Below are 19,384 nucleotides of genomic sequence, written 5' to 3'. Positions count from 1 at the left end.
AACATTTGAATAAAATAAACCAAATACATTAGTGCACAATGTAATAAAGTTCTTTTATTAAAAACTATTTACTGCATCTCTGTCAGCGAGGATACCAAAGGTGTCGTGGTGTCCACCAACACTAAAACACTGTGTGGCAACAGATAAATGTTATTTACCTTAATGTAGTAGCCCTTCTGGTATTGCTCTTTGGATGCGTATAAACTGCAAATCAATTGAAGGTGCTGAGATGCTGTAAAATACAAATATTTGTTTTTTTTTTGTTTTTTACTCACGCCAAAATGTCTACAGGTTCTAAAAGGAGTTCAGATTTATAAACCGAAGCAAGGAAATTCGTAAACGCCACGGTGCTATTACCGATTTCAGAATCAATGTCATCATTTCCAAATGGTAACTAAAAATATTTGATACATTAATAAAGGATTTAGATGCACTGGCATACGAGTTAACTAACCTTATCGAAATTACCATCTCCAAACTCTGGTATGCCGTTTCTAGTGCCCCAGAAGGTGATAACGTTGTCCGCGGAAGTAACCAGTGTTCCCTGATCATTGCACTTGCAATTCTAAATAAACTAAACAATTCAGCTACTTGCAAAGCTTAAAAATGTGTGGTATTTACCACAATGGCGCGATGCTTTATGAACTCCACGAGCGTAGGCCGATCTACTTCACTAGTGTGTCCCACGCCGAGCTGTCCCTCTGCGTTGCGGCCCATCGTATATATGCGACCGCTCTCAACCAGCAACACGGTGTGCATTGAGGAGAAGCTTGCATCAACGATTTTGTGTGGCAGTTGGAGTTTTTTCTGTTAAATTAATTGACAAATTTACTACTTTTCTCAAATATTATTGAATAGTGAACGACTTGTACGGCCTAAGCTGCAATTAGTGGAGTCGTTGGTTGGTTAAAGTGATGATTTATCCAGAATCAAACTAGCGCTTCCGCACCATTTTGTTGCCACATACTCGTTACCAACTTGTTTACCAGTTGTTTACGGCATGACTATATCCAGTCTATGCGGCTTAAGAACCTTATTAGGTTGTTGACGTCTAAGCCAGACAGTTGTTCGAGACCCTCGAACAGCGTTTTGCCCAGGGTTAACATTCTGTCCTTCCACAGGGGAGAGCATTCACAGAGGAAATGGAAGATTGTTTCCTTTTCTCCGGTTGTTTACAACTGTGACAGTATGTATTGTGAGGGATGCCCGTTTTGGCTGCCTGTTCTCCGATAGATCAAAAGCCAGTTATGACTGCCGTTAGTCTCCAGGCGTCCCGTCGTTTCATGTTTATCAATGTAGACGATTGTTTGAGGTTGCAGGTGGACCATAACGTTCTGCTAATTTTGCATTTCGTCTGGTCTCTCTATCTACAATTCCTGCTTAGATGGAGAGATAGTGGCAAACTTTCTATTGAATGTTACCGTCGGGACGATGTAGTCAGTCTTCACCGAGGTTAACTGAGTCTATTGGAATAACGTGTGTCAGTACGTTGAGGGCCTCCCTAGGACATGATCTGATCTTTGTATTCTCACGAGTAATTTGGTATTGTAACCTCTCCCGAGAGCTTTCCACCAAATTACCGAACCATACGATAAAATTGGTCGTATAACCGGGTTATACAACCATAATGTATGCTTAGGTTGAAGACCCCATCTTCTTCCAAGCATACGTTTAGAGGCATATAAAGCAATTTCAGCTTTCCTTACCCGTTCTTCGGCGTTTAATTTCCAGCTAAGTTTGGGGTCCAAAATAACCCCTAAGTACTTTGCACTGGGTGAAAGTGAGAGGGTTTGTCCGTTAATATGTGGTAGGGTAAAGATTGGTACCCTATATCTAGTGTTTAAGAGAAGTTCTAGAGACTCTTCTGCCGTAGACCCATCTGGCCTCTTGATCCAAGAAGCCATTGAATGATCTTTGGACAAATACGGTTGAGCCGTGGTGTCGTACCTTAGCCATAACCAGACATATGGAAATCACTATAAACGATTATAGGTGCCGCAACATAACGCCGTAACTATAACCGTAGCCGTATGTGTGTATTGAATTTTGGTTTTTCTCCGTAACCGTAAGCAGCTGTGAAATACTTTACTCTTGTTTTTATATTTGCGACAAAAATTTGATATTAGAAATGAACAACGAAAAATTAATTGACTTAGTGGAAATTTATCTATTTTTTTATGACTAAATGCAAATGCTGTAATTTATTCTAATTCATAATCAACTCTTAATGGTCACGGCATGACTAATCGTCAAATGCTGTAATGTGGCGGTTATGGTTATGATTACGGCTACGCCGTTATGACTACGGCTCCACTAATTACAGCTTTACTGGATGCACATCGCGCGTTTGTTGAAAGAACGTCGTATTAAAGAAACTATATCTCATGAGATACCGTTAATCGCTACTGCTTTGATTTGTTTTCACATGACACTCTTCCAACAAATTAGCGATATGTCATTTTCGACAAGGAATTCTATTTGGAGTGATTGAAATTATTAAATGTATGTACATACAAATGCGGTGATTGTATTATTTTTTTTGAATCCCAACTTCTTGTATTTGTTGCAGCCACAAAGATACAAGTCGCCACTTTTGAAAAGCACTGCTGAAACATTGGGACCGCAAAAGATTCTCTCCGCCTTGCCATTTACATGTGGCAGCAGCACTTTTTGTGGGGTTATCCTTAAAAACAAAGGCAATTAGTAAATTCATTTGTGCGCCTAGGAATCTGTGTACGCACTGTTGTGTTTGTAGTTTACCTAATCCGAGCGCACCGTGCAGGTTGGTGCCCCAAACGTAGATGGAACCGTCGGCGCTCAAGGCAAGCACGTGTTCTGTGCCGGCTGTTATTTTCTCTATTTGTATATCCTGTAATTTGGCAACAGTTTTCGGCGTGTGAAAGGTTTTGTTCTCCTCGTGGCCCAGCGCATACTTGGAATTATCGCCACAACTGAGCACTGCACCGGACTGTGTTAGTAGAATAGTGAAGTCATCGCCAACGCACGCACTGTGAGAAGGATATTCGTATATATAAGAATGGATCATGATTCAATGAATAATTGAAAAAAGTTTTCGGCGATGATTGTCTGTCTCGTGCCAGAGTTCGTGAGTGGTTTACACGTTTCAGAGATGGTTGTGAGAACATAAATGACAGCCCAAAATTAGTAATCACCGAAAGCTCCATCGAAATTGTTGGTAAATTTATCAAAAATGAACCGAAATCATATTTGAAATTCATGGAATCTGGGTTGGATATCTCCAAAACATCGATTTATCGCATTTTAACTTATCATTTGGGCTTACGAAAGGTATGTGCACGTTTCATTCCGCACAAGTTAACTGAGGGCCAAAAATTGCTCAGAATTCAACATTCGAAAGACCTCATTAAAGAGGCGAGAAAATACGAGAACTTCCTTTAAAAAATTGCATTTGGCCATGGCAGAAAAACGTTTTGCGTCCGTAGAGGCCATCCAAAAGGGGTGTACCCACATCCTGAAGGACATTCCTGTCAGTCAATGACCTGAAACACTTTTTCGAAAAGTTTTTAGATCGCGCAAAACAGTGTATCGTGGCCAGAGGGGACTATTTTGAATAAATAAACTTGAAGCTCCTGTCGTTTCTATTTTAGCTCATTCTTGTTTATTTTGGACTTCACCTTGCATTTTGATACGAAACTAAGCTTCAGCACGCAAATCAATTACATTTTTTGCGAAATCTTATGCAATCCTAACTTTTGTTAGGTTTATCTATTTCTGACTCATATACTCTGAGATTTATACATCTCCTTTCTAAGAGTATTTGGAGAGCGCATCACGCTGCTCATGTTAGACACACAGAACGAGTTCAAAAAATATTCATTACCTTTTCGCTTTTCATTGAACTTTAGAGAATCTTTGAATTGACTTTTTTGCCTGCAATTTCCCATGTGCTATTAGAACAAATTGGCTCCTTTGGCTATAAACCTCTCCAAGTTAAATGATGTTCCTGATTTGGACCCTTCACTGCCTTGTGGAGCTGTCCGTAGCCTATTTCATGATGTATTTTTAAGTAGTAGTACATGCGAGGGGACCAATTTCGTGGTCTAAATGGCATCGTTGTCTCTATGTGCGATGCGGCTGCCAAACCTAACCAAACCTACATTCGAGGGGAGGTCAAATGGTTTGTGGATTAAAGGCCCGCGAATTTTACTTAGCACTACTTGAATGCAAGACTGATAGATTTACAAGGTTTGCTCCTTAACTATGGTGAAAAAGAAAATTGTGAGGGGAACTTTGGCTGTTACGTCACTTTGTAGTCGAATTCTGCATGATCATTTCACATGTATTCACACACTCGTCCAATCAGTCGTTGTTCAGAAAGTAACGAAGGGTCATTGGTTGATTTTTTCGTATATTACAAAAACAATCTCAGTTTCTAAGCAAATCACAAGTGATATCAGCCAATCAGCTGATTCTCGCAAATTCGCTCAGAGCCGAATAACGGTCTGTTAGAGAGCACACCTCTATACATCTTTTCAGCATGACTTAAGTGAGTTCATTAATATTTGTGATATACGACGGAAGTCAATTGGGAAGAAAAGCTCAACTGTGGAGAATATTGGGATTCGCGCCGCGATTAAGTTTCTCTTTAAATAAGGAAAATCACCCCATATAATTTTTCAGCAGATGTCATCTGTTTACATGGACTATTGTCTAGGAAAACCAATGCTTTATTAAGCCAAGAATCAGTGCGCAGGCTAGCCGATTTAGACGACGACTTCGACATTGTTGAAAAATTTTAGAAACTTGTTCAGGAAGATACACGTTTGAAAAAGTTAAAGATGTACCGCAAAAACTTTGCTACATTACAATTGTTAGGTTAGGTTAGGTGAAGTGGCTGTCCTTCGACGCACCTAGGCCAGTTAGAGGTCTCTTGTGATATGACCCTTACTCTACTTATACATATAAATATAATTGGCGAACACACCCTGGTTGGGTGTTTGGCCGAGCTCCTCCTCCTATTTGTGGTGTGCGTCTTAATGTTGTTCCACAAATGGAGGGACCTACAGTTTCACTCGGAGGTTTGCCATTGTCTGCGGAGGGGCGACCGCAATTAGGCTTATTTTACTTAACCCTCTCTAAACCATTGTGTGGGCTTTAAAAAGCTGGCTATATTAACTAGTTGGAAATTCGCAGCATACGCAATGTTTTCCAGAAAAGCGAGACCGAGCAATCTCAACCGTCTTCCACACAGAGCCATGCATCCGCAATAGAAAGTGTTCGACTGTTTCTTCCTCTTCTATATCCTGAAAGCTTCTACAGTAGTTATAGGATGGGCCCTTAATCAAGGGGCATGTCTGCCCTTTAGACAGTATACAGATGAGGCACCTACTACGATTCCTAGATCTATCCTACAACAGTAATTTAATAAGAGTATCTGTCTAATAAAAGTTTACATGTTGCCAAGGATATGGGTATGTCGACTTTGTCCTGGCTAACAGGAGAATGAGCATTTTTTTTGATTTCGCCCATAAAAGTTATTGTGAAAATTTTTTAAAGTTACAAAAATTAAAGTATTCAGATAAAATAATAAGAACCAATAAAATTGATTTTCCTCCAATTTCACTCAAAATGTTTAGATTCAGCAAGAAACTGCTAATGGAGCCGATTTGTCAAGAGGGAACGAGAAAGTGGTTTACTGAGCAACCCTTTATTGGGTATGAGAATAAGTTTCCGTCCTCGTAAAAGAGGTGTCGCTGCTGATACTATTTTTGTGTTCGCTCTAGTAATATACAGGTGATTTGAAGGTGTATATGTGAGGTCTCGATTGCATCGTAGTAGTTGGCATTCGTTTGAAGCGTAAAGATCCTTTTTTATCTGAATGTTTTATCCAAAAATGTCTACGTTCGTCCCGAAAAAACAGCATTTGCGGGAAGTCAAGCTTCGTTATTGCCTTTTAAAGAAAAGTGCAGCTGAAACGATCAATCACGGAAATCACGCTCCAACAAATACAACTTGTAAAGAGTGATTTCGACGCTTCCAAAGTGGCAATTTCGACGTGAGTGATAAAGATCGTGAAGGGGCACCAAAAAAATTCGAAGATACTCAATTACAACAATTATTGGATGAAGACACATGTCGAACCCTTGATGATATGTCTAAAGAGTTGGATGTTGACAGATCAACCGTCGGTAATCGTTTACATGCGAAGGGGATGGTCCAGAAAGCAAGTAACTGGGTGCAATATCAATTGAAGGAGAGCTATGTCGAGAGACGTTTCGTGACGTGTGAACTGCTTCTTGAACAGCAGAAAAGAAAAGGTTTTCTGCATCACATTGTGACTGGCGATGAAAAATGGATCTATTATGATAACCCTAAGCGTCAAAAAAGTGGTACCCTGACAGGTAAACTAGGTCCGTCGGCATTTGAATCGAGCTCTCAAATGGGACCTGACAAACTGATTTTGCTGCAACGCCAGGCCACACGTTGCTAAATCGGTCCAGAAATATTTAGAGGGACTGAATTGGGAAAACTTGCCCCACCCGCCGTACTCCACAGACATTGCACCTTCGGATTCCCATCTGTTTTGATCAATGCAGTCAGCCCTTATCGGGGAGCGGTTCACTGCCTACGACAGGATCGCAAACTGGCTCAATGAATGGATGAGGTCAAAAGAACTCGAATTTTTCGCCAGAGGAATCCGTATGCTGCCTGAAAGATGGAGTAAAGTTGTAGCTCCCAATGCCACATACATCACATAATGATATGAATTATTTAATTGTTTAAATAATTCGCAACTTTAGCTAAGAAAGGACGGAAACTTATTCTCATACCCAATATTATTGAAACAAGGCGTATCTATAGAAGGTGCTGTGATTAGAGAGTTGATTTCTTCTTCTTCTTCTTTTCGCCTTTAACCCTTTTGCATCACCGCTCGAAATGCCCGATGTATTCAAAATACGTAGCGTCGGCAAAACTTTTACTGTTTGTTCTTATGAAAAAGAATTTTACAGGACTACCAAAATTATTTATTTTCGTCAAACTTTTACAAAAAAAAAATTTATTGCGGATTATTCCGTCCTTTGTGATAAGAGAGAGTTTCGCTGATAATTCCGTCGGGTTAATCTAGAAATGCAAATAAAACGGAATGACGGCAAATTCTTGGTGTGTTGTTTATTCCATTCTTCTATTTATTTCCTTGACATTTCTAATTTAAAAAATTATTGTAGGTTGCTGTTGCTTGAATGCCACCACCTTGAATAGATTCGCCTCGTATTGAATTCTGATCAAAGCACATTCATTAACGGTGGTGGCACTAGACCAACAACAATGTTTTGTACGTTTGATTGTCAAAGAAAAGTTTAGGCAAAGTAGAAAACAAACACTGAATTCGTCTTGTTTCACTCTGGGCTGACACCCACATGGGCACGGCGAAAGAAAAAAGTCAAAATCAGCTGATTTACCGATACCACCTTTAAGGGGAGGTTCTATTCAAAATCGACCAAAAAAACTTATTTTTTTGTATTGCTTTTTTTTGTCCCTAAGGTCTTAAAAATGTGTAGACAAATTGATATTTCCCTATCTAATTGATTTGGCGAGTTATAGCGTATAGACGAGAGAGCGCCTCGGCCGAAAAACAGGTAGAAGCGCGCGCTGGAGGGCGTTTTTCTCGAAACACCTTTTTTTTGGGCGCGGGGTACGATTCCGCTTCAACGACTACACCGGTTTCGACGTTTAGCGGCTCAAATTAAAACTTGTTCAACTTAGGGGGCTTTCAGGAAACGTTTTTTGTCAAAAAAAAATTTTTAGTATTGTTTTTTTAACGTTAAAACAAATAAAAAGGGGCAAAGAGGTTTTTTTAAAAGGGTCCCCATGTTTTTTAAAAAGGGTTTTTAAAAATCGGAAAATCATAAGGTCCCCAAATCTCATCTACTTTAAGATTTTTTTTTTGTTTTTTCGTTTCAGATCACTTGGCAGGGCTGTAGAGTGGCCCGCGCACACTGTCCACCACCGCGCACGACCGTCGTCAGTGAGGGCTGCAGCTGCCATTTTGTATTAATTTACTTTTTGTCAACTTTTTAAAATATTGACAAATAAATGCCACAAAAGTTTAATTAAAAAATACGAACGTACTCCCAAAAAAAAAAAATCATAAAATTATGCACATTTTCGGGCCTTTGGACTAGAACCTCCCCTTAATAGATTTGCCTTGATTCTGATCGTAGATTTTGTTTTAAATAGCAAACCTACTATAATTTGTTTTTGAAGATAGACTCAACATGTAAATTTTAGTAAAATCAAAAGTAAATTAAAATATTTACCTTACAATGTTATGGTTGCGCACACTCTCCATTCGACTAGGATAATGCTTCCACGCTTCGAGGGATGTAGAACCAAGTTGTCCATGTGTACCCTCTCCCCACGCATATACGGAGCCATCTTTAACAGTAATGATAATATTAAATATTTAACAAGTAAAAATCCAGAATTTGCATTCACTTCAAGAAGAGTCTTCTAATTTGTAATCAGGAAGTGAAAAAGAAAAACTTAAAGTTCGTAAAATTTTTACCTTCATTTACTACCACAAAATGAGAATCGCTTGTTGCCACCGTGCGTATACGTGCTTTTGGAGGCAACTGTATGGGATTCATGTTGAAGCTGTTGCCGAACGCTTTCAATTGGTATAGAACAGACCTGCAAAATAAAACTCAATTCAATTTTTCTACTTGCGCTAAATTTTGTTACTTTAACTAACTAACCGTTTATAAATTATTTCATTGGGCACCGCTGTTTCCGCATTCATCACTTGCCTCATTTCGGTACATTCTGTTGGGAGATCTGGCAAGGCTTGTGTAGATTTATTTGTTTCCAAATTGAAGCTGAACTCAACATCCTCTTGGGGGGAGTTAATTGCAAACATATCGTCTTTATAAGAATACCTACGCGTATGAATACGTGTGTGTGTGGGCGGGTGTGTAGAAAGTAACTAATTAGTGGAAAGGCGAAATATGTAAATAAAAGTTAGTGTGTATTCGCACCCCTTATGTTTTCCCAGATTTCTAAATATCAATGGTATCCAATACTCTAAAATTTCAGAGGCCTTAGGGCGGCGCGAAGCATCTACCTGCGGCAAAAAAATTAAATCACCATTGAGGAAGGTACATCCATAGAGAAACTTGCCTGCAAAAGGTTGTTTAGAAGGCTGCGCAATCCCGACGAGTATCCTGTTGGTATAGTCGTATAGTTGCCCTAAGTACAGTAATCATTTAACATTAATAAATTACATCTTTATCTATAAAATATTTTATAAGAGCCTTTGCAAACATACCGCCATTATTTTGGATACTAATTGGGAAAGGTTTGTGGCGGCGAAACTTTTCTTTAGGCAACACATTTCGCCAAGTATACAACCTAATGCCCAAATGTCGCTTTTGTTGTCGTATTCCTTGCCCTCGCACTGTAAATAATTGAAAATATTATTTAAAATTTTACTCTCCAAAGGGGCTTACGGAACACGCCATACAAATATGTATATGTACATATGAAAATATACGGCTATGGCGACCGCTGGGCGAAAACAAAGGAAACCCACTAATATTGAAGGGTAAACTTCTAGTAAGTTTAGAGCCATGACAAGTTACCGTTCTACTAGCGATGTCATATCTCCGAGTTAGGTAGGTAGATAGGTTTGATGGCAAGAGTACCACAGGTACACTTCAAGTACCACTTACGTGCCGTTTTAATACCATAATGTGGACCACTACCTACCTTCCTTAAGGAAGAGAAAACTATCTACAACCATCCAGTGCTGTTGATGTAGTGAAGGAGAGAAAAGGGATCTAGGCTGGAGAGTTTCCTCAGGCCATCCCCAAAGGGCTCGCTGAAGAATCTCAAGCGTCTAGCCGCCAGAGCCGATCATTGGCAAAGAATGTGCTCAACAGTCTCTTTCCCTGCAGGATCCCTAGAGCTTCTGTAATGGGGGTCCCAGCTTCTCCGCATGAGTTCCGATCACCCAGTGACCAGTAAACACCGCAATGAGTTTGGAAATTGAATGGCGGGGAATTGCCATCACCTTAAGCGTTCTGTTTCTATCATATTGAGGCCATAGTGTTTTTGAAATAGCATACGATGAGACAGACTTCCATCTGTCTTGCGCTTTTTTTAGAAAGAAATTGTGCAGTTTCCTCTTTACAGGAGTTAACCAGAAGAGAGCTGCAATACGGCGACGACAAGGCCTTGATCGCAGCTTGACTATAGGAAAAAATATGAATGTCTCCTTCCCAACAGCGATCCCTAAGCATTTTACATGCTTGCAGAATCGCGCAGACCTCTGCTTGAAAAACGCTGCTCGTTTCCGGCAGTGTAGAGGAGACTGAAATATTGGCTGATTTAGAGAAAATCCCCGCTCCCACTCCGGACTCCATTTTGGATCCGTCAGTGAAAACAGAGATACCTATATCCGTGCCGACTCTCCTCTCTTTCCAATCTTGCCTGCTCGGAAAGATAATCCTAGCACAACCCTCAAAACCCAGTTTGCGGATGAAGATATCAGTGCGAATAACAGAGAAGGAAGGGGAGATCTGCTTCAAGATGATGCTATATCCTACAGGAAGTTGCTTCCAGAGGCCAATCTCCTTCAACCTAATAGCGCTCTGAGCAGCAATGGATTTAACTGGAAGATCAACGGGAAGTAAGTGCAAAATGACGGTGACGGCAGCAGTGGGACATGTTCTATATGCCTCTCCAGTTTAGTGATGTTGTAGCCTTTCTGAAGAACTACCCACCAAACTAGGCAACCATATGTCAAAATTGGCAAAATCAATAAGTTGTACATCCAGGGTACGTCACGTGGCTTGAGAAAAACCGCCACGCACCATCTCTTGGTCGAGTTGAAAGCCGCATTCGACAGAGCGAAAATTACTTGATTAAATGGTTCTGTCTTTATTTTTGTATCTCCGTAAAACCAAACTGTGTAAAATGACATTGACTAATAATGTCAGGACAGTCAGAATTTTGAAAGACTTCTTTGAGCCGTTTGATACCACATGGGGTCTCAGATGGGATACAAGCGCACAATTGCTGGCCTATGCATGTTTACGATATTAATATCAGCGGCCTCAACAACCCAGCCGTTAGTCATAGTTGAAGTAGTAAGAGACTTCGCATAAATACCGAATATCTCATGCCAACAAGTTATACTTTGGATTAATGGATTATATACAGTTAGAGTTTTCAAAAAATCGATTTTTTTAAATTTATTTTCTAGTGAATATTTTCAAAGTTGCACGCAAGTTAGAAAAGGCGTTTTTATCCTATGTAAAGTGCTTTTCAAACTTTCTAGTCTTTAATCGAAGATTTTTTCTCACCGATAAATTTTTTTTATAAACAATTGAAGGCCGAAATTTTGGTCAAAATCGATTTTTTTGTGTTTTTTTTTTGAGAAACCGGCATTTTTACAAAAAACTTTATTTTGCTATTCCTTCGATTAATTACTATATTTAACATTACTTTAACGAAATCTGTTTGGTTTTTTTAATTTCAGAGGATATTGTTCAGAGATATAGTGGTCACCGCAAAATGTCTTTTTTGAGAGGAGCTCCCGGAGATCAGCTGTAGCTCCTTTCCAAATAAATATTTTTACTAACACTAAGCCTTAAAATACAGTTAAAAGATAACATAAAATATGAATACCTGTAATAACAGGTGTTAGGTGTTAAGCAGGAGAGATGATTAACAATTTTTTATGGCCGGAATTGGAGGGTATTGAACTGGACAACGTTTATTTTCAACAAGACCGCGATATGTGCCGCAAAAGCAACGAAACCATTGATATTTTACGGGAAAAGTCTCCGGACTGTGTTATCTCTCGAAGAGGTGATCACAATTGGCCAATAGGAAAACCCTTTATATAATTAGTGCTTAGGCTATTTTTGGGTATTTGGCCGAACTCCTCCTTTTATTTGTGGTGTGCGCCTTGATGCTTTCCACAAATGGGGGAACCAGTTTTACGGCGCCCGCCTCCAAACTGCAGTTTTTTTTTTGAGGAGTTTTTCATGGAAAAAATACATTCGAAGGTTTGCCATTACCTGCCGAGGAGCGACAGCTATTAGAAAAAACTTATTCTATCAATTGGTACTTTCGAATGGTACGGCGGCCACGGACAATCTTCATAAGACACCCAAAATATTGGTAATTAAATTTTTTTTGTGCTTAACTGAAAAAAAGCTTTAAACCCCTAACGAAACTCCAGAAAATAGTAAATAACACTTTCAAAAGCTTAGGAAATATTGTAATTGGTTTCAAAATAAATATTATTGTTTTACCATTTCGGGACTGAAGTAGTACGGCGTTCCCAGAACCGTTTGTGCCAGAACTTTTGTATTCATTATTTTTGATATTCCGAAATCACCAATCTTTACAATGCCGCGTTTATTCAAGAACACATTTGCCGTTTTCAAATCCCTGCAAAACAAAGAAAATATATATATAATCTTCTTTTTTTTAACTTTCAAATTTTTTAGGATTCACATATGTGCCCATAATTATGAAAGTGGCCTAAGCCAAAATTTAAAAAAAAAATGTGTTAATCAGTTATTTCACACAACATTATTTTAAACTAAATTTATTCAATGTAATTTTTTACGATGTTGTGTAGTTGCAATTTCAATATTATGTGTAATTCATTTAGGGTTAATCATAAAAGTGATCTAAGTCAAAAATTTAAAGAAATTATGTAAACATAATTGAAAAATAGGGAGCTTCTAATAACAAGGAAGAGAAATTACATCTTAGAGAATGTCAATAATGTAAATTTGGTTCTAAATTTAGTCACAATAGCTCGAATAGCTCAGTGGGTCGATTAAACTGACCATAAAATGGAAGAAGCGCGGGATAAACTTTCTTAACAGAACACGCATTTTTATAATAAAATTCAATGATTTGCCAGCGTTGCTCGTTTGTAAGACGATTCATGGTTAAATTATAGACCAAACTGAAGATGTTAGACAGCGAAACAAAACACGAAACGTGCGTCAGCTGTTTAAACCAACTGTTTAAAAACATTATAGCTAAAAAATCACCCGTTATATCAAACGTAAATTTTTAATACCAAAAAATCCCCGAGTACAAGGTTGTTCAAAAAAGGTACATTTATAATATTTTCGTCAATGTCTTCAAATTAACTTCGTACTTATTTGGAGATAGCTTCTTTCTAATTTTGGAGTTTTCTAAATTGATTTTAGAACTATGCTCTAGTGGCCTTTTTTCTTAGAATTTAATTCGGAATTGTGTTGACAAATTGAGAAATTTACAATATTATTTACATAGCTGTATAGCAACTGCTCTCTCTCTCTATCTCTTTCATATTTTATGCACTTATGTTACAACAAATACGAATCTGTTAGGAATGATATCGAAAAGGTTTACCCGCCATCAGGAATGATAGAAACAAGATTGCCTCCATCAGAGAGTGGGTGACGTCAGATTAGCTGAGTTGTGCAGTGTTGCCAACCATTTGCTCTTCGCAATAAGTTTAGTGCTTTTTTATACCCAAAATGCGAACATTTTTAAGTTCGGTGTTTGTTTCTTATTTTTAATTTAAAGCTGTAAAACTGTAAGTTAAAAAAACGGTATTATTAAAGAAGGTTAGAAAAGGTTACTCTAAGAAGATTTTAGTGTTAATGAAAATTTGTCGAATCTTATAAAATTTTTTATTTTGAAAGTGCAAATTTAATTTTTTGCTCCTTTTAAGGTTATGCAAGAATATTAAATGCCCCTCTCTCAACTCTCCTTAACATTGACAACCTTTTTACACATTTTAAAAAGCGTTTGAATTTACTGAATGCGAATTAAAACCATAGAAGGTAATCGTTTCTTCTGGTCCTCAATCCTTAGTGGGACATAGGGCATCACTAGGTGTATTCATAGTAAAAATAAGCAAAAAAATACCAAAAAATACTGAAAAAACCAAACGAAATTTTTACAAAAGTACCTTATCTTGTTACATAACCTCAAACATAGCAAAAAAGTCGTTCTCTAAACAAAAGAGTTTCTCTTAACAAACATAACAAAACTATAACTCATTTATTTTGGAAAAATGCACATTTTAAAACAATTTGTTGACGCGTACAAAGTTCTTTAAGTAATTCAATAAAAATTTGGTATTTTATTTTCTTTAAATGGGCATTTTAGTGTTTTTTTTTTATATCCAAAGCTATGCAACACTGCAATCGCGGGCAATGCGATGAGTGAACTGAGTGAATTATTGAACTAATTCTTAAAAAATTATATTTTACAAAATTATAAACATTACATTTTAATTAGAACAGGTTAAAAAAATGTCATGAGAGAGAACTAAAACTCCGAGACTAAATAATAAAAAAATGCTAAATCAAGTTACGAAAATGGTAATCTGGCCATACTGGTACTATCACTCATTGTCAAATTCGTTGAGAGCAAAGTAACGGTATCACGATAGGCGCCATCTCATTATTCTTTCCATCATGACCCGCCATTATGTATTGTACATATATATATAAATGTGTACGTGCATATGCGTACCTGATTATTTATATGTATGTATGTACATTTGTAAATTATATTTGTAATATTTGTAAGTTCTTACCGATGCAATATATTTTCAGAATGCATATAATTAATGGCACTTGAAATCTGCTCAAACACTGCAATGATATAGCGTTCCGGAAAATAATCTTTCAGCGGCCGATCGGCTATGACCTGAGCAAGGGTACCACCATCGGCGTACTCCATTTCGATCAGCAATGCATTGTCCCGAATGAAACTGCCCAGGTAACTGAAATATGTAAAATATGTGTATGAAATGCTAAACTATGTTTTATTATTATTATTTTTTTTACTTTTTAGAACGACTTACAATAATTGATGCTTATACTAATTCTATTTTATTAAAATTTTTGCTTATTTCATTACATAGGAAGACTATCATGGAACCAAATGCATGCTATATGTACAGGGTCCGCACTCGAATTGTAACTAATTAGAAAGGCCATAAATTTGGAAAATTACTTTTATTCAATTCAAAGTAAAAAATGTGTGAAATTTATACAAAATTAATAATCATTTTACTTTTGCTCGATATGACCTTTTGCCTTGACTATGGTCTTGAGACGGTCCAGAAACGAATCGCAAGCTGTCCGAATGTGACTTGCAGGTATTTTGACCCTCTGAAATTGCTCAATTTGGAAAAATTTTCTCGTCAGAACACAGAATGTTCGGAAATTGACTGCTTTCGACCAAGCGAAGCAAGTCCTTCGCAATCTCAAGTCTGACTTGTTGCTGCTTTGGTGGGAGATCATGCGGCTTTTGGGTCTCGTAAGGCTTTACTTTAAGGCCATTTTTCAGTATGCGGCGGATGCTAAGATCAGATATTTTCAGTTCTTTCGCCCTTTGATTGGCAATTCGTCGGGGATTTCGCTCAAGTCGCTTCTTCACTTTTTGAACCATTTCACGAGACGTCGCAGTCTTTTGATGACCACCTCCATGACGTTTCGCGACGCTACCAGTTTATTGTAACGATTAATGGTGCGACAAACAAAAATTTTATTTATTTAAGGTGTTCGGGCTCACAAACAATCGCTGGTTCAGATTGTCCAGCCAAATATAATACAATCACACGAATACGTTTGAAATCCATTGCTGATTTTCTTTTTTCGCGTTTACTCTCGAAAAAATGCTTCCGCGCGCTTGGAAACAATACTTTGAACTGTAATTTTGCCAACTAACAGACAGCTCATGTCCGCGCATCAGCTTCGCGAGCGGTCTGAAGTTGGTTACACTTCGTGTATCGGACCCTGTATTATTGTTGTATTAAAAATTGTCATGAATTGTTTATTCATACATATTTGGACACGGAAGATCTTTTAGGTCAAAGTGTCGGCCAGATACAAAATTATTATTATTTCATTGATGTTTATGGTCACCCTACCTTTAAATTTAGCACAGAATTACCTTATTATATTCGGATGATGGAGTTTGGAAAATACCTCCACCTCGTTCATAGCCAAGTCGCGTTCGGATGGCGTTAAGTCGGCTAAATTTATCTGCTTAAATACAATGTTGTGATTATCAACTTTGCGCCGATATAAAATTGCCACTCCAAATGAACCTGCGAATAGTTTATTATTACGTTTAAAAACAAAAAAATAAAAAACTATATTTATTTGCAAAATTTAATAAACTTAAACTCAACAGACCATATTGGTGGGTTATCAACAAATAGTAAATAAAAGGTCTTTCAAAAGACGTGCCCAGATGTGTTCTTAAAATGAAACATGTAAAAATTTAGATTCCTGAAATCACTACTTTTGTTCAAAATTCGGATTTTAGCAATTATATATTTTAAATTATTTAAATCATTTACAGTCTGTGTCAGAAAAAAGGAACCGCGATTACTCATGAAGTACAAAAGATATATATTTAAAAAAATGTTATATGAAAGTATGTACAAAACTACGAGTCGCAATTACTCAATAGGCCGTGTAGTCTTCATCGTTGTCGAGTATAGCCTGACATCTTCTTCATGCTTTGGACTAAATTTTGCGAACTTGACGCACGAGTTGCTTTAAATCATGGGCGTGCTTTTCGGCAAGACGCGATTTCATAATTCCAAACACATTTTCAATGGGGTTGGCGTCTGGGGACTGAGAAGGCCAGTCCAATACTGTGACGCCATTTTCTTGTTTTGTTGTTTCTCAATGTATTTTTCTGAGAGCAGTGGTTTTGATGATGTGGGACGGTAGGTATGTTCGCCTCCTTCAGTCAACGTTATATATATATATTCCCTTTTTAGCAGGAACTAATCATGCTTGGCGTAGTCACAAAGAAGGGTTACGTTTAAAAAGTTGGACGATTACCTTATCCTGCTTATTTGTCGTCACTCACTTCAGATCGCCCTCGGAAAAGTCATCAATATTTTTTTACACTTTATACCGCTGATTCCACATCACAACAAACTTTTTTGATTTTTTAATCACTTTTGGCCCTTTCGAATGCGTGCATGAAAATACCGCCTCAAAACGCTTCGCGTACTTCTCACTGATTTTTGTTTGGTTGCGTTTATGGGAAAGTTTCGAACCTGAGTTAGCATTGGCGTCGTAGCTCTTGGGAGGGCTATGCAGCAGAAAGCAGAACGAAATATATCTTGAGGTTACAAGAAAAAACCGGTTCTTTTCTTCTGGCACAGACTGTAAATGTTTACCATGACCACGTCTACAGTTAAAATCTGCCAAACAGTCAATCCATGAATCCCGATTGTAGAGAACATCCACATCTCTTGAAGGTTGCTCAGCAACACTTTGCGCTACAGCAGCAATATTCTCACGTCCAGTGCGTGGTTTGTCAATCCTTTTGCTATCCCCGACAGAATCAGTTTCTTGGAATTTTTTCACTAACCTTTGAATTCATGGTCAAAAGATGTTGATCCGTAGTTTTTTATTTGCAAGTCTATCATCCTTGCTTTGAATTGTCTTCACTCATACGAACGATTATTTCCACCAAAAGAATCAAGAATTTTGTGTTATGTTGTTCTTAAAGATCGAACATTTTCATAATATTAATATATATGTATAATTGGCGCCTACACCCTTTTTGGGTGTTTGGCCGAGCTCCTTCTCCTATTTGTGGTGTGCGTCTTGATGAAGTTCCACAAATGGAGGGGCCTACAGTTTTAAGCCGACTCCGAATGGTAGATAATTTTATGAGGAGCTTTTTCATGGCAGAAATACACTCGGAGGTTTGCCATTGCCTGCCGAGGGGCGACCGCTATTAGAAAAATGTTTTTTCTTAATTTTGGTGTTTCACCGAGATTCGAACCAACGTTCTCTCTGTCAATTCCGAATGGTAGTCACGCACCAACCCATTCGGCTACGGCGGCCGAATAAATAAATTTCACAATAAATTTCAATAATTAGAACGTGTTTTTCTATCGTGTAAAGTAGTGCATCTGCATCTACAGGGTTTGATTGAAAAGTAATGAGCCTTCCCGCACGGAGCGTCTGCCAAGCGATCAACCGAATCGCCTGGTGGGGGAAAATGATCGTTGGACCTTCCCCTTTCACTAGAAACCGGTCCCAGTTCGTTGGCAACAGCGGTGCAGTCAACATCGCTCCGCGCGTGAAAGCTGTTTTAAAAGTATGTTAGGATTTTGCAGTGGCGAAAATGCAGCTGATCATCTTTTTCGACTCTCGAGGCATTGCCCACAAGGAGTTTGTACCTCCAGGAAGCACTGTAAACGCGGCATTTTACAAAGAAATGCTTCTTCGGCTAAAAAACCGCGTCGCCCGGGTTCGGCCCGACCTCGTCAACAAATGGACCCTTCATCACGACAATGCGCCGCCGCACACCGCCTTCCTCTGCAGCTCTGCATTGGCCAAGATGGGGGTTCCGGTGCTTCCCCATCCTCCCTACAGCCCAGACCTGTCCCCTCCGGACTTCTTCTTGTTCCCGCGCCTGAAAATAAAGCTGAAGGGGAGGTGTTTTGACTCCATCGAGGTGATCCAAAAAACTGTGACAGCCGAATTGAACGCGATTCCGGCAGATGAGTTTAAAAAATGTTTCCTGCAGTGGAAGGACCGCTACCAGGGGTGTATTGACGCTCAAGGGTCCTATTTTGAAGATTATTAGTTGTATAAACCAAAAGGTTTAATAAAACTGCTTAAAAAAATAAGTCTCATTACTTTTCAATCAAACTCTGTACTTGACCCTGTAGGAATCTCTCATTCCTTATATCTAGGCGTCACTTTTGAAATCCCCTATATATATCGCGTTCATACTATACATACATTATACCAAATATGTGTACATATGTACGTATGTATGTATGTGAGCATTGGATGCACCTACATATTATACTTGTTACTTACCTTGTCCCACCACTCTAAGTTTTTCATAGTTATGCATCTCGGGGCCGACACTGCCTCCATTATGCACATTTGCAGATGTTTGAAGCTGCGCATACTTTTGAGACTCATCCTTCAGCAACGATAGCGCTGATGATGCAGAGCTGGATATGGTGAAGATTTTCGGTTGCATAACTCCATTGGACGTAGCCCGCTTCTTGGATTTAAACGCAATTGCATTAGATGAGGAGTTACTCGATATAGATGAATCGGATATTCGTCCATTAAAAAGCGGTAATGAACTGGCTTTAGCTTTGAAACTTTTCATTTTTCATTTACGCAATAAAATGTCAACTGTCGAGCACTGGCTGAGATGAACGGTTTTCGGATACAAAAAGAGAACTGCTTCAAAAACAAAGCTCACCTGCGGTCCGAAGTGTTGTGGTCACTTGGGTTGCTTAGCAATTGCATACGCCTGCAAATATGGAGCAACATGTGTCAAATGGGCAGCGGTAATATGTAAATATGTA

At 38.4% G+C, this 19,384-nt stretch overlaps 1 protein-coding gene across 1 annotated transcript; it reads right to left on the bottom strand.

Annotated features, from left to right (window-relative positions):
• Positions 1-39: 39 nt before the first annotated feature.
• LOC128864163 (serine/threonine-protein kinase Nek8) lies at positions 40-19,227 on the bottom strand. Its single transcript, XM_054103688.1, has 16 exons — positions 18,879-19,227; positions 15,967-16,123; positions 14,603-14,791; positions 12,303-12,441; positions 9,308-9,436; positions 9,160-9,228; positions 9,018-9,103; positions 8,739-8,918; positions 8,549-8,673; positions 8,301-8,418; positions 2,742-3,008; positions 2,515-2,683; positions 622-807; positions 455-565; positions 276-394; positions 40-204 (listed from the first exon to the last, which is right to left on the bottom strand). Exons 1-16 carry the CDS (start codon positions 19,180-19,182, stop codon positions 69-71), a joined length of 2,484 nt encoding a protein of 827 aa, XP_053959663.1. The 5' UTR covers positions 19,183-19,227; the 3' UTR covers positions 40-68.
• Between the last annotated feature and the right edge of the window lie 157 nt (positions 19,228-19,384).

This window comes from Anastrepha ludens, chromosome 2, assembly GCF_028408465.1.
Source record: "Anastrepha ludens isolate Willacy chromosome 2, idAnaLude1.1, whole genome shotgun sequence".
NCBI lineage: Eukaryota > Metazoa > Arthropoda > Insecta > Diptera > Tephritidae > Anastrepha > Anastrepha ludens.
Note: the sequence above shows the minus strand (reverse complement) of the source record. Positions and strands in the feature narration are given on the sequence as shown.